Source organism: Chiloscyllium punctatum, chromosome 44, assembly GCF_047496795.1.
Source record: "Chiloscyllium punctatum isolate Juve2018m chromosome 44, sChiPun1.3, whole genome shotgun sequence".
In the NCBI taxonomy this organism is placed as follows: Eukaryota; Metazoa; Chordata; class Chondrichthyes; order Orectolobiformes; family Hemiscylliidae; genus Chiloscyllium; species Chiloscyllium punctatum.
The window spans coordinates 38,328,642-38,345,541 of record NC_092782.1 but is presented as its reverse complement, the minus strand read 5'-3'; the positions used below and the strand labels follow the sequence as shown (position 1 = coordinate 38,345,541).

At 40.6% G+C, this 16,900-nt stretch overlaps 1 protein-coding gene across 1 annotated transcript in view; it reads left to right on the top strand.

Moving 5' to 3' along the window:
* Nucleotides 1-16,900, top strand: part of ccdc146 (coiled-coil domain containing 146) — a 154,581-nt gene that overhangs the window by 53,006 nt on the left and 84,675 nt on the right. The window contains exon 6 of the mRNA XM_072562660.1: nt 11,827-11,884. Within this exon, the coding sequence (XP_072418761.1) occupies nt 11,827-11,884 (58 nt within the window). The remainder of the gene's footprint in view (nt 1-11,826; nt 11,885-16,900) is intronic.

Sequence of the window (16,900 nt, the reverse complement as noted above, 5' to 3'; positions counted from 1 at the left end):
AAGGAGAGGCATTATGCCATAGATTCTGTGCCAATTGTAGCAGACTACAGTAAAGCTAGTGGTCACAAAGCCTGTCACAAATGTTGCAACTGACAATGTCAGATAATACCTTCTGAAGATCACTTATTCACTTTACTTTCTTTGCCTCTGCTCACTGAACTTGTCAACCTCATACACAGTAAGTCAAAGCCTTCAACTGCACCCATTTATCTCTACTACCTTTATCATTAACTGATAATCCATTACTCTCTTTTTCTAGGTCCAATCAGAATGAAGGACCTAGTTGAAGGAGAGATTTAAGAGGTTCACCAAAATCCAATGAATGCATGTTGTATTCAAGCCTCCTCCTATCTTTTCACACCTAAATCTACCATTATACCTATTTATTCACTTCTTCATACTCTTGTCTATTTCCCTCGAATAGATCTATAAATGCATCAGTTAAGAGATTTGCATTGAGAGATTCATCAGATATGTGTACATGAACGTGGACAGGGGATAGGTTGACTCAGAAACTTGGCTTGTTTTATTTACAGTTTATGATAAGTTGATTGACCATCTGGGATAGTAGTAAAGGTTGCTAAGATTGACCTTCATGTGACTGGACTGAAGAAGGGAAGATCAGCTAGAGTTCTTGTTCCTAAATTTATGAACCCCTTTTGAATTCTGATGCTTGTACATAGATATTCCCCAACCAGAAACTGTAGATGAACCGGGAGGTCCATTGCCTACTGAACTTCAGGTATGGCGATCAAATCAGGGGACCCTGACGTTTAAATCAAATCCTAAGTTCACGGATGCTGCATTGGATGCCATAGTCATGGATGTTGACAGAAGGAGAGAAACTGTTGTTTCACGGAGGGGAGCCAGGAAAGACACAAGGACTACCTTCCAAAGGATATGAAAAGAGTCTGGCCAGGAGAACCTGTCAGGGTGGCACAAGAGGCTTAATTACCTCATTCTGATGGTCAATGTCAATGAATGCATCATCTAATGCATACCTAAAAGCCTATATTGCTTAATGCACCTCAATCCACCACTCATCCATCAGTAGCACTCATTCTGGAACAGGACTCACTTTTAATATTCAGAAGTTCCATCTCACCCTCAAAATATTCATCTGTGGAAGGCATATCACCTAAAGGTAATGAAACTATAGGCCCCATATCTTTTCCAGCTTTGTATGAAGGGGACCAAGTCATTTATGCTTCCTCTGAGCATGTAGCAACATGCCTTGTCAAGTCCAGGAACTCACCACAATACCTCCAAAGTCTCTCCAATGTACAGCCAGACATTTTGCGATAGCAGCCTAAATCACCTTCCCTATAAGTTGGTTGCCTGACCCTTAAGGACGGCATGGTGGCACAGTGGTTAGCACTACTGACTGAATGCCAGGGACCTGGTTTTGATTATGATCTAGCCAATTGGGGACTTTCTGATGCATAATTGACATGCCTATTCAAGTATATGCAAATTATCTTCCCAACATTAGGCACTGCACTTCATGTGGTTGCACACCCAAGTCTGACCTCACCACCATTGGCTGTAGCTCAGGTAAAAACAATGACTGCAGATGCTGGAAACCAGATTCTGGAGTAGTGGTGCTGGAAAAGCACAGCAGTTCAGGCTCCTTGGCTGTAGCTCAGCAATGCTACAGAGCCTAATTTCACACCAAATATTTGCAGTCAGAAAAGAATATTTGGTCAATTCGATTGATTACTTTCAAGAATCAACTGCAATTTTGATGGATCTTAATAAAGGTTAAATAGAAACTCTATACTTAAGGTAATTTGTAACTCTAGTGTATCTAATGAATCACATACCATCAATCTTGCAATGAGTGTCAGGTGTGGCTGTGGTGATAGCACATTCACATCAGAGTCACATGGTTCTTCATTCAAGTCTTAGTCTATAGCATCAGAACAAAAATTATAATTGACATTTAAGTGAAGTGGTATGGGAGTATTGCACTGTTTGGAGGTGCTGTCTTTGGAAGTACTGTCTTTCAGATGAGACATTAAAGCAATGTTCCACTTGACTGTTTGAGTGGCTGTAAAAGATGCTATGACACTATTTTGAAGAATAGCAGGGTAGTTATTTCCAGTGTCCTCACATTTAGTTATCCCTCAATCAAAAAAGTTTCAAGTCAGATCTAATCATTATTACATTAGTGATTACAGGACTTTGCCGTTCACAATTTGACTGGTGTTTCCTACATCTTAAACAGTGACTCCACTTAATGAAAAAGTTAGCATATTGCATGTTTCATAATTGCAAGATTTTATTTATTTTATTTGTTATAAGATCAGCTCAACTAATATTTGCTTTCAATAAATAAAATGCTGGAAGTGTTACAAAATTAAGGAACAAATTATAATGTGCATTTTTAGCTATTCGATAGCTGAGGAGGAAATGGCTTGGATGGTTGGAGGAACAGAACTTCCAATTTAATGACAAAGCTTAGGAGATCCTACAATACAAGAAGATTATTTTAGGTGAGTGTCAAAAATCCACAATCCGTGCCTCTAAGGTTGCACAGTTGATGACTGAGCAGTAGAGCAACATACGGAACGTGACATTCTGAGGCCTCTGAACTGGAGCCATCATAAGTTGAAGAGGAGATTAGATTCCCTACAGTATGGAAACAGACCTCAGAGAGTAACCTACCCAGACCGATTTCCCTCTGACTAATGCACCTAATGCTACAGGCAATTTAGGATGGCATTTAATCCATCTAACCTGCACACCTTTGGATTGTGGGAGGAAACCAGAGCACCTGGAGGAAACCCACACAGACACGGGGAGAATATGCAAACTCCACACAGACAGTCGCCCAAGGTTGGAATCAAAACCAGGTCATTCAGAATTGATGAAGAGCATGAAGGAAATTTTATAAGATAGAGCTTTCTCTAATTTGTGATCTGATTAGAAGACTAGCAAATAGACTGTCATTCTTACTCTGTTTTACTTATTGGTGTTAAAAAAAATCAAAGAAAGAAATGCAATTCACAACCACCAGATATCTCAAACTTTCCAGCCAATGAAGTATGCTTGAAATGTAGTCATTATTGTGATATAGGAAATTAGCCATGGAAAGCCGACAAGACCACATCTGGTTACATTTTAGAATCATGGTGTATTGTTTTATGAGTTTTAATTCTTAGAACTAATGTTTATTTTCTTTTTACACATTAATTCTAGTCAAGTTAGGTACAGAATTGGCTTGAAGCTAGAAGACTGAGGGTGGTGGTGGAAGGTTACTTTTCAGGTTGAAGGCCTGTGACCAGTGGAGTGCCACAAGGATGGGTGCTGGGTCCACTACTTTTTGTCATTTATATAAATGATTTGGGTGTGAACATAGTTAGTAAATTTGCAGATTACATCAAAATTGGAGGTGTAGTGGTCAGCGAAAAGTTTTTCTCACAGTACAATGGGTCTTGATCAGATGGGTCAATGGGCTGAGGAGTGGCAGATGGAGTTTAATTTAGATAAATGCAAGGTGCTGTATTTTTGAAAAGCAAATCAGAGCAGGACTTATACACTTAATGTTGCTGAACAAAGAGACCTTGGAGTAGGGGTTGATAGTTCCTTGAAAGCAGGTAGACAAGATAGTGAAAAAGGCATTTGGTATGCTTTCCTTCGTTGGTCAGAGCATTTAGTATAGGAGTTGGGAGGTCATATTGTGGCTGTACAGGACATTAGTTAGGTCACTTTTGGAATATTGCATGCAATTCTCGTCTCCTCCCTATTGGAAGGATGTTGTGAAACTTGAAAGGGTTCAGAAGAGATGTACAAGGATGTTGCCAGGATTGGAGGATTTCAGTTATAGGGAGAGGCTGAATAGGGTGGGGCTATTTTCCCTCGAGTGTTGGAGGCTGTGAGATGACCTTATGGAGGTTTATAACATCATGAGGTGCATGGATAGGATAAATAGACAAGGTGTTTTTCTTGGGATGGGGGAGTCCAGAACTAGAGGTCATAGGTTTAGGATAAGAGGGGCAAGAGGGGCAAAAGGAGCTAAGTGGCAACACTTTCACGCGGAGGGTGGTCTGTGTTTGGAATGAGCTTCCAGAGGAACTGGTGGAGGCTTGTACAATTGCAGCATTTAAGAGGCATCTGGATGGGTATATAAATAGGAAAGGTTTAGAGGGATATGTGCCAAGTGTTAGCAAATGGTACTGGATTAGGTTAGGATATCTGTTCGGCATGGACCAGTTGGACCAGAGGGTCTGTTTCTGTGCTGTACATCTCTATGACTATGACTAAGAATTTAGTAATAATACCATTAATATGTATTGATTATATATAAACACAGCATTTTGTTTAATGGATGTGGCTTTAACAAAAATTTTTGTTTTGTTTATGGTTTCCAGTTGAGCTGGAAATATTCTATGTTGCGACATTTATTTTTGGTGCCAAACACATTGTGACAGAACAACAAAGCATCAGTCTCAAGGGATCCAAAGTTCTTCCCTCTATTCTTGAAAAAAACATGTTTACATTTTCAGCGTTTTTTTAAAAGGGGAAGACATTACCAAAATATATATGTAATCTTCTGTGTTTTAGAAGATAATTCAAATTTGAATACTTTTCATGATTTTATAAACCAATGATGGAAGTCATTTTTGTTTACTCTGATTCCATTCCATTCAGAAGAATTTAATTAGGGTTTGGTTACAATATGACAAAGAACATGTTCTACCCCCTCAAATTTAAAAGAACAAATTATTTTTAATGTGGTTGCCAAAGAATTTATCCATTGATGGGAAGTCTTCAAAATCAAAGCATAGTATCTTCTATACCCATTGTTTTTCCTCTTTATGAGATTATTTGAGCTTTTATGGTAATGTCAGTTTACAAAAGCTTGAAAGATTTTTCCACCATTTACAGTTTTTTCAAGTCTTAAATCACAGCATACCATTATATCTCTATACTGAATGGTTTATCATCTTCAGCAATATATGTGCAGCGTTCCCTCCATATTTAATTCAATTTTAATACTCAAGATTTTAGTTAATATCTTTTGACAGAGGGAAAATATAGCTAGCAAAGGTTCATAAGTTTGGCTTGCTTCTTAACAGCTGCATTCGTAGAAACCTCCATCTTACCTTTTACTCATAATTGACAGTGATTATGTAGTGCAGTTAGAAATAAGAACAGGTTGCCTTTGTGTAGCACTTTCATTGTCTCATGACACCTTGAAGCACTTATAGCCAAGCACTTTAAATGAGGAGACAAGGAGATAAAGAACAAAGAACAGTACAGTACAGCACAGGAACAGGCCCTTCAGCCCACCAAGACTGCACTGACACGTGATGCCTTTCTAAACTAAAAATTTTTCACTTCTACAAAGTCCATACGCCTCTATTCCCTACCTATTCATACATCTGTCAAGATGCATCTTAAGTGTTGCTATTATATCTACCTCAACCATCTCTTTAGGCAGCACATTCCAGGTACTTACCCCCTCTGTGTAATACACTTGCTTCACACATTGCCTTTAAATTTACCCCTTTAACCTTAAACCTAAGTCCCATAGTGATTGACATCTCTACCCTGGGAAAAAGACTCACTGTTCATTCTATTCATGCCTTTCACAATTTTGTAAACTTCTATAAGTTCCCCCCCCCCCCCCCCCCCCGCCACACACAGACACACACGCACACAATCCTTCAATGTTCAATTGAAAACAAACCAAGTTTGTCCATTCTGTCTTCCAAATCAGGCAGCATTTTGTTAAACCATTTCTGTATCCTCTCTAATCTCTCCACATCCTTCTTGTAGTGTGGCAATCAGAACCTGTACACAATATTTCAAATGTGACCTAACTAAGGTTATATAACATTGTAACATGACTTGCCAATTTTATACTCTATGCCCTGATCAATGAAGGCATGCATGCCATATGTCTTCTTGACCACCTTATCCATTTGTTGCCAATTTCAGGGAACTGTGGATCCATACGCCTAGATGCCCAAATGCTTTTATAGCTCTATTATACTAAGGATTCCTTTTACTGTATACCTTCCAACTGCATTGGACCTTCCAAAAGCATCACCTCACATTTGTCTGAGTTAAACTCCATTTGCCATTTTTCTAATCAAATCTTCAACCTATCTGTTGCCTCTTGCAATCCACAGCTCCCCCAATCTTTGTGTCATCAGGATTGTGAGGAGGGTTGCCAGAAGATTGTCTAATTGTATTTATTCCCTCTCCCCCTTTTCCCTCTTAATTATTTAACATTTGGTATCTATTTGTGGTCTTCTGCAGTAAAGACTGATACAAAGTATTTATTCAATTCCTTTGTGCCTGGCTCATCTTCCCAAGGAGTCTGTGTCAGCTTTGGTCTCTCTTCCTTTTTATATATTTAAATAAGCTCTTGATATTACTCGCAAGTTTGCCCAAAGTTTATTTTCTTCCTCTTTTCTTTTCAGGCATCTTCCTTTGGTTTTTTAGAAAAATTCAAAATTCTCTGGCTTACCATTCATCCTTGCCACATTGTATGCTTTTACTTTCAATTTGGTGTTGTCCACAACTTCCCTGGTTATCCATGGCCTGCTTCCTAGAATTCTCCTTTCTAACCGGAATATATCTTTGTTGTGAGTAATGATTTATTGTCTTAAATGTGTGCCTTTGTTCCTCAACCATCTTTGCTGCTAAGTCCTTTTCAAGTCCACTCTACCTGATTGTGCCCACATTCTATTATCATTACACTCAGGTTTAACGCAGTTATTTCCAAATCAAATTTCTCACTCTCAAACTGAGTTCTAAATTCTACCATTTTGTGGTCACTGTTTTCTAGGTGACTTTTTACTCTGAAATCATTTATTAAACCTGCTTCATTATACGTTGCCAAATCTAAAGTAACCTGATCCTAGTTGGTTCCACAATATATTGTTCAAACAAACTGTTCCAAATACACTTTATAATTTCTTCCTCTTGGCTATGTCTGCCAATTTCACTTCTTGCCATGTTTCATGGTGCTGTAGCACTTTAAATTAAAATTCTAATCCCTTTATATCCTCCCCTTGCATACACATATAGACAAATAGAAAGAAAAAAATAGGTACATAAACAGAAATTGCTGGAAAAACTCAGCAGGTGTGGCAGCATCTGTGGAGACAAAGCAAAGTTAACATTTTGGGTGCACTGACCCTTCTTCAGAAATGTTAACTCTGCTTTGTCTCCACAGATGCTGCCACACCTACTGAATTTTTCCAGCAATTTTTAATTTTGTTTCTGATTTCCAACTTCTACAGTTCTTTCAGAGTTTTTTCAGAAAAAAATACATTATGGGCAGACGATAACCGGGAAATGCTTCAGTTGTTCTATTCATGGGTTGCTGAGATTATTCTTATGATTCTTCTGCTGGTTAGAATGTTGTTTCACAGTCATTTTTCATCAGATATATCCACCGGTTTGCAAGAGACACAAGGTGGCTGGCTCACCTATAAAAGACTCAATTTTGTCTTATCAGTTAAAAGTCACAGCGTACAACAACTACTGAAGGAAAGGTTGACTGGTTTTCCTCAGGTTCAAATGGGTTTTGAGTGCAGAAATACACAGCTCTTGAGCTGGTGGCAATCAAAGCACTTCTCCCGACCTTGTTCCTAGCCCCAAGCTATTCAGTTGCCTGAGAACCAATCACACAGTTCTTTATAAGCAAAATGCTTCTGTCATTGGTCTATGGACTAGTGACCAGTTATCTGTCAGGTCTGTACAGAACCCTTCAGCTCCAACTCACCTGTCACCAGCTCAATCACTGCTTATTCAAACAGCTACTTATGCAATGTTTTCATAAATGTCAGATTTCTTGTTTTCCAAAACATACAGCAATCTTTGGAAATATTAATTTCAGAACAGTTCTTCCTCATTTTAATCCATAATTTTAAAAGCACAAGAAGTTGATGTCTTATACTTCAACAATTTACATGAAGATTAAAGTCATTCATAATTAATGTACCACCTTTTTTACATGCCATGTTATCTCCTGGTTTATTCTCTGTCCGACAATATAACTTATGTACAATATAACTACGGTTAGGGGGTCTATAACTCCTCCCAACCCTGCCTTCTTCCCCTTGTTATTTCATACCTCCATGTATATGTGTTCTATGTCTTCTGATGCAGGATCATTTCTGGCTTCCACATTTATTTAATCAATACTAACATTGATACTCCTTCTTGCCTATTGTTTTGAAAAGTGACATACCCCTGAATATTTAGTTTCTAGCTTTGATGTTCATGTAACCATGTCTCTGTGATGGCTATAAGATCATACCCATTAACATCTATTTCTGCTAATGATTGATTTATTTTGTCCAAATACTACATGCATTCAAGTAAAGAGCCATCAAATTTTGCCTTTTTATCTCCCTTTGGTCGTATTTCCCATTGTTTTTCCAGGTTTGTACACTCTGTCCCTTCCTGTCCCACTCTGGGTATCATTACCCAGAAAGCTGTTTTGCAATGCATAGATCATAGAATCCCTACAGCACAGGAATAGGCCATTTGGTCCAATGAGTCCACACCGACCCTCAAAAAAGTAACCCACCTAGACCTGTTCCCCTAAACTATTACTCCACATTTTCCTAACTAATGCACCCAACCTACACATCCCTGGACACAAAAGGCAAGAGATAGGATTTATAATCATCTGGAAAGGAATAATTTGATTAGGGATAGTCAACACGGTTTTGTGAAGGGTAGGTCATGCCTAACTAGCTTGTTTGAGTTAATCGAGAAGGTGATAAAACAGTTGGTTGAAGGTAAAGCAGCTGATGTGGTGTATATGGACTTCTGTAAGGTGTATGATAAAGTTCCACACAGTAGGCTATTGCACAAAACACGGAGTTTCGGGATTGAAGGTGACTTAGCGGTTTGGCTCGCTGAAAGAAGACAGAGGGTGGTGGTTGATGGGAAATGTTCATCCTGGAGCTCAGTTACCAGTGGTGTGCCACAAGGATCTGTTTTGGGGCCACTGCTGTTTGTCATTTTTATAAAAATCAATCAACGTGGCTGAGAAGGACGGGTTAGTAAATTTGCAGATGACACTAACGTGGGCAGAGATGTAGATAGTGCCAAAGGATGTTGTAGGTTACAAAGGGACATAGATAAGCTGCAGAGCTGGCCTGAGAAGTGGTAAATGGAGTTTAATGCGGAAAAATGTGAGGTAGTTCACTTCAGAAGAAGCAATAGGAATGCAGAGCACTGAGCTAATGGTAAAATTCTTGGAAGTGTAGATGAACGGAGAGATCTCAGTGTCCGGATTCATAGATCCATGAAAGTTGCCACCCAGATTGATAGGCTTGTGAAGAAGCACATGGTGTGTTGGCGTTTATTGGTAAGGGAATTGAGATTTGGAGCCACAAGGTCATGCTTCAGCTGTACAACACAGTGGTAAGTCCACTCCTGGAGTATTGCGTACAGTTCTGGTCACCACATTACAGGAAGGATGTGGAAGCTTTGGAAAGGGGTCAGAGGAGATTTGCCAGGATGTTGCCTGATATGGAAGGAAGGGCTTATGAGGAAAAGCTGAGGGAACCAAGGCTGTTATCGTTGGAGAGAAGACGATTGAGAGGTGACTTAATTAAGACATATAAGATAATCAGAGGAATAGATAGGGTGGACAGTAAGAGCCTTTTTTCTCACATGGTGAAGGCTAACACAAGAGGAAATAGCTTTAAATTGAGGGGTGATAGCTTTAGGACAGATACCACGGGTAGTTTCTTTACTCAGAGTAGTAGTGTGGAATGACCAAGGTTAAGGGCATTTAAACGGTCATTGGAAATACACATGGATAATAATGGAACGGTGTAGATTAGATGGGCTTCAGATTGATTTCACAGGTCAGTGCAACAGTGAGGGCCGAAGGGCCTGTACTGCACTGTAACGTTCTATGTTCTATGGGTGAGTAGGCAGACAACTTTCCTGTTTTTGATATGGTGTAATGTCAACAGCTTGGACATCAGTTTCTCAACTCAGATCTGAAGTTCCTTGAGCTGTAAAAATGCGCCACATATGAATTCACTCTGGACCACTTTGGTGTCCAGCAGCATACATATGCTGCAGTAGCAACATACCATCTGTCCCATTTTCCCTCATAATTCAATTTAATTTATAAGTTAATGCTCTTGATTCCCTGCTCTTTACTCTTTATTGTAGCTTTTTTTACAAATAAAATATCAATCTTTTTGTTAACCAGCATTTTCTAAGATAGAAGAAAAACACTACAATCTAAATGCAACCTGAAGATGTTGCTTTTACTTTAAAGACTAGAATTATTTATCAATCTGACTCATCAATTAGCTGCTTTTTCTGCACGTGTTGTTCATGATGTCACTCCACTGCAGGCAGTCCTCTCAAACTGCACCTTTTATCCTGTCCCACTCATGTCTGGACACTTCTTGCAGCAATTTTCAGTTAGAGCACATCTATCATATTTGCACAAAATTTCTATTTTGAGCCAACTTCTCAGTTTCATTCGCCCAGCCATTGTCCTACTTAGATGACATCTCCATTCATATTGACCATGCTCTTTACTGATTGGATGATGCAAAACAATCCCTTTTTTATGTGGATCTGCTCAGAATCACTTAACTTCTTAACTCCTTCCTTAATAGTACTATGAGTGTACCTACACCAAATCAACAGCAGCAGCTCAAAAAGGCAGTTTACCATCAGTTTCTCAAGGATGGATGATAAAAGTTGTCCCAGGCAGCACCACCCACATCCAACAAATTCATTTTATTTAAAATAATTCAAAATTGAAATAATGTTTTAAAATCAAAGCTATAGGTGAACATGGTGGTTCAGTGGTTAGTATTGCTGCCTCACAGTGCTGGGGACCTGGGTTCAATTCCAACCTCAGGTGATAGTCATTGTGGAGTTTGCATATTCTCCCTGTGTCTGTGCGTGTTTCCTCCCATAGTCCAAAGATGTGCAGTTAGGTGGATTGGCTATGCTAAAATGCCCATGTCCAGGGAATTATAGGGGGTGGGGGTCTTGGTGAGATGCTTTTTGGAGGGTCAGTAGGCAACTGGCCTACTTCCACACTGTAGGGATTCTATGATATTGCAGAAAGGTATTGTTGAGGTAAATAACTAGCCATGAACCTACTAAAAGTCAGTGCAAGCCCATAGGCCAAATAGCATATTTCTCCTATTTCATATTTTTCTGGATGTATTCTTCACTAATAGCAGAATGCTAGACAGTTCAGAACATATAGGAGTGGAGCCACATATAGATTGTGTGGGAGGTTCCCTTCCTTAAAAGGTGTTCATAAGCCATTTATATTTGTACAAAAATCTGTAGAATTTATGGTTTTTATAAGTGATAGTTCGGTACAATTCAAACTTCTGTATTTGTAGACCAGTACCATAATAATAACACAAATGCTGCCTCAGGAGGCTTGGCATTGCCAGTAACTGGCCTCCATTAATACAACGATACCCAACGTCCAATTTGGTTGAGGTGTTAACTATTGCATTTTGTGGATACTTACAACATTTTGGCCCTGAAAATGCACCAAAGGGAATTACTGCCTTAGCTTATAAGCATGGAGAAAATCATGTTTGAAGCTTTTATCCTGTAGTCTGATTATTCAGCCACTTAATGCTACTTCTGCTCAAACAAAATCAATTTTTGCACAAGGAATTGTTTTACTGAATAATGTGAGTTAAACTATATCAGGAAAAGAGCAAAATAAGAATAGTAACAGATATTTTGAATTAGAAGACCTTGATTTAAGTGTAAACTAAATTTCTTTTTTGTGATCAATGTTTGTTACTTCAACAGATTGAACATGAATTTTGTTTTGTTTTTCAGTTTGCAAGAAGAATTGGAAATGTTTAAAAAAGACTTTGAGAGACTACCAAAAGCTGCAGTGAGTTGTTAAGCCTACCATTCATTCTCTTAAAAGAGCATGCTTAAAATTTATACGCTGAATAATTTACCTTGATACATACATTATTTGTATGTTGTTTTAGCTTTACTTGTATTAGTGGTGCTCAGGAGAAAGTTAGGACCTCCAGTGCTGAAGATCAGAGTCAAAAAGTGTGGCACTGGAAAAGCATAGCAGATCAGGCAGTATCCGAGGAGCAGGAGAGTCGATGTTTCGGGCATAAGCCCTCCATCAGGAATGTGGGGGGGACGGTGGTTGAAAGATAAACAGATAAATACCTATGTCTTATGGTCTTATGGAGAGTGGGGGTGGGGCTGGGGGGGGAAGGTAGCTGGGGAGGCAGTAGGTCAATGTAGGTCAGAGGTAATTGTGCTAGGTCATTGGGGAGGGTAGAGCAGATAGGTAGGAGAGAAGATGGACAGGTAGGACAAGTCAAGAGGGCGGTGCTGAGTTAGAGGATTGGACCTAGAATGAAGTGAGGAAGAGGAAATTTGGAAACTAGTGAAGTCGATGTTAATGCCATGTGGTTGAAGGGTCCCAAGGTGGAAGATGAGACATTTTTCCTCCAGTTACTGGATGCTTTGGATTTTGTGGTGGAAGAGGCCTAGGACTTACATGTCCTTGGGGGAGTGGGAGAGGTAGTGTAAGTGATCAGCTACAGGGTGGTGGAGTTGTTTGGTGTTTATGTCCCAGAGATGTTCCCTGAAACCTTCTGTGAGTTGGTGTCCTGTCTCCCCAATGCAGAGGAGACTGTATTGAGAACAATGGACAGAGTAGATGAGGTGGGTGGATGTACAGGAACATCTCTGCCGGATGTGAAAAGATCCTTTTGGGCCTTGAACGGAGGTGAGGGGGTAGATGTAGGCAGCGGCAAGGGAAGGTGCTGGGTGTGGAGGGGTGTGTGGACATAATGAAGGAATCACGGAGTGAATGGTCTCTGCGGTTTGCAGATAAGGGTGTGGAGGGAAATTTATCTCTGGTGGTAGAGTCTGATTTTAAGTGGCAGAAATGGCAGGGAATAATGCACTGCATCAGGAGATTTGTAGGGTGGAAGGTGAGGATCTTTGGTGAGGGGAGGTTCCCCACCTTTTCCTCCACTACATTGATGTCTGTATTGACGCCACCTCATTCTCCCACAAGGAGGTTCATCAACTTCACTAACACCCTAACCTCAAGTTCACCTCGACCATCTCAGCCACCTCCCTCCCCTTCCTGGACCTTGTCTTCGTCTCCGGTGACTGACTCAACACGGGCATTTATTTCAAACCCACCAACACCCACAGCTATCTGGACTACATCTCCTACATACACCTACCACCCATAAAAACACAATCCTTTACTCCAAAGTCTTCTGCCTGCACTGTATCTGCTCCCAGGAGGAGCAATTCCACTCTAGCACATTCCAGATGGCCTCCTATTTCAAGTACCGCAATTTCCCCTCCCATGTGATCAACTTCTCAATTTCCTGCAACTCCACTCTTAAACCTCACCGCTGTAGCTGCAACAAGGATAGAACCCCCCCCCCCCCCCCCCAACCCGGTCCTCACCTTCCACCCACTAATCTCTGGAGACAGCACACTATCCTCAGCCATTTCTACCACCTGTAATCAGACCTCCCCACCGCTATCTGTGCTCCGCAGAGACCATTCCCTCCGTGACTCCCTCCTTAGGTCTACACAACCCACCAACCCATGCTCCACACCATCCATCTTCCATTGCTGCGGTAAGAGGTGTAATACATGTGACCTTCCTGCTGCTAGGATGCTGCCTGATCTGCTGTGCTTTTCCAACACCACACTTTTCAACTCAATGGTGCTCAGCCCTAACTTACATTAATGATTCAGCTTGGCAGACTATGAATCATACATATCCTGCAGGGTGGAAAGAGGCCATTCAGCCTGTTGAGTCTGCACTGACCCTCTGAAAAGCATCCACCCTAACTCTATATCCACACATTTTAACCATGGATATCCCACCTAACATGCACATTCCTGTGACACTACAGTGGAATTTAGCATGACCAATCCAACTAACTTGCAATAGACAGTCACCCAAGGCTAGAATTGAACCTAGGTCCCTCGCATTGTTAGGCAGCAATGTTAAGCACTGAGCCACCATGTCATCCCTTAAAAGTGAAGGGTGACTGCCAAAGTAATCTACTCATTGGGGAATTGAACCCCAGTCTCCCATATGACTAAGTTAAAAATCACACAACACCAGGTTAAAGTCCAACAGGTTTATTTGGAAGTACTAGCTTTCAGAACGCTGCTTCTTCATCAGGTAGCTCTGGAGCAGGATCATAAGACACAGAATATATAGCATAAGATCACAGTGTCATGCATCTGAAACAATATATTGAAGAAACCTAGAGTGCTGTTAAGTCTTTCATCTTTTCGAATGGGTTGCAGATTTCAGTTCATTAATATGTAAATCCCAAAACTTCTTTTAAGTCACATTCTCGAAATAACTTAAGGTTTTATTTAAAAAAGTGACATCTCAGCTCAGACAATCCATTACAGGTGTGAGGTTAGAGTCTGTCTGTATCCCAATCTTGGGTCAGACAGGTTCTATTTCCAGAATAGAAATTTATAAAATGTTACATGGATTTACTGCCTGCATTGACTGCATTGATTGTGTACTTTTTGAACAAAATAGAATGTATCTGCACTTAAAATTGTGCAAATGCATATTCAGCCCATTGACTTATATGTATATGCATGCGTGCATGTGAGGGAGAGAGAGAAAGAGAATATGTGTGTGAGTTTGTGCATGTGAGAGTATGTGTTTGCATATGTGTGTGCTTGGTAGAGTGTGTGATGAATGTGACGGAGTATAAGCCTGTGCATGGGTGAGAGTGTGGTGGGTGTATAGGAGAGTGTCTGCGCGAGTGTGTGAGTATGTAAGAGTGTGTGTGAGTGAGAGTGTATAGTGTAGTGGGGTCACCTGTAGTGTTGAAAATGTGTTGCTGGAAAAGTGCAGCAGGTCAGGCAGCATCCAAGGAACAGGAGAATCAATGTTTCGGGCATAAGCCCTTCTTCAGGAAGATTCCTGAAGAAGGGCTTATACCCGAAACGTCGATTCTCCTGTTCCTTGGATGCTGCCTGACTTGTTGCGCTTTTCCAGCAACACATTTTCAGCTCTGATCTCCAGCATCTGCAGTCCTCACTTTCTCCTCACCTGTAGTGTGACATGAACCCAAGGTCCCAGTTCCCACTCCACCAAACACACAGACACATACACACACACACTCTCTTACATACTCACACAGACACTTTGTCATACACATGCTCTCTCTCAGACACACATATAACCCCCACACTCACAGCCACACACACACTCTCTCCCACGCACTCACACTCACACTCACACTCCCTCCCCCACCTTCACATGTAAGCATATGCGGTGAATTTACATTTGCAGAATTGTAATTGCAGATACATTCTATTTTGTCAAAAAAGCAAACAATCTGCAAGCAGTCAATCCATGAAACATTTTTATAAATTCCTTCTCTGGAAAAAGAACCAGTCTGATTTAAGATTGGGAATACAGACAGACCCTAACCTCACACCTTTGTGACTTGAAAGAAGTTCTGGGATTTACATATTAATGAGCCGAAACCTGCAACCCATTCTAAAAATGAAAGACTTGACAGCAATCTAGGTTTGTTCACTATTTTATTTCCATTAATTAAGGCCTTTAAGTGGTTAATTAATGGCCTGTTAAGGGTTTAAACCTGCCACCGACCTGATTACCTGCCTGCTTGGAGTGGGAGAGAAGTGGCTACTTTTCTGATGGGGAAACCAGAGTGCACTATCTGCTAGGTTGGCAAGACCCTCCATTTGCCTTAATCTGGGAACAATTGGAAACAATTGAACCAGTGGTGACATTGGAAAGGAGGTCAAGTGTCAGTGACTCAAAGCCCCTGCCAGGCTTTGTCTCCAACCAAACCAACTTCCCGACCACCCTTTCTCCTCACAACCCAACAAAAAAGTTATCTTTTTGCTAGTGCAGCTCTTCATAGTTGTACAACCTCGACCTAAGAGCCCAAGAATCTGACCTGACCCCACATAAATCTTTGATTAATGCTTGATGTAATGTGATTCTCACTGGTGGGGACAGGAGATACTCAGCAATGAAAATGCCCATTCCCACATCTTGAGCAGAGAACACTAAACCCAGTCCATAATTCCCTAACTAAGCTGCCATTTCATGCCTACTGACTTGCCTATTTAAGTTAATTCACTATCCCCAGAACTCCAATCTGAACAATAATTAAAAATTTAGACAACACATGGTACCATGGATGCAGTTCTATATTATACATTCAATTATTTTTCTGTTTAACAACATAAAATTCTGGAAATATTCAGGTGAGAGAGACACAATGAGTGCAATACTGTTGATGTTGTATACATGGTTTTGCAAAAAACAAAAATAACCCAAGGAACTGTAGATGCTGGAAATCAGAAACAAAACAGAAATTAGTGGAAAATCCCTGCTGGTCATAGAGTCATAGAGTCATAGAGATGTATAGCACGGAAATAGACCCTTTGGTCCAATTTGTCCATGCCGACCAGATATCCCAACCCAATCTAGTCCCACCTGCCAACACCTGGCCCATATCCCTCCAAACCCTTCCTATTCATATACCCATCCAGATGCCTTTTAAACATTGCAATTGTACCAGCCTCCACCACTTCCTCTGGCAGCTCATTCCATACATGCACCTCCGTCTGCATGAAAAAGCTGCCCCTTAGTTCTCTTTTATATCTTTCCCCTCTCACTCTAAACCTATGCTGTTGAGTTCTGGACTCCCCCACCCCAGGGAAGAGACTTTGTCTCTTTATCCTATCCATGCCCCTCATAATTTTGTAAACCTCTATAAGGTCACCTCTCAGCCTAAGACGCTTCAGGGAAAACAGCCCAGTCTATTCAACCTCTCCCCATAGCTCAAAACATCCAACCCTGGCAACATCCTTGTAAATCTTTTCTGAACCC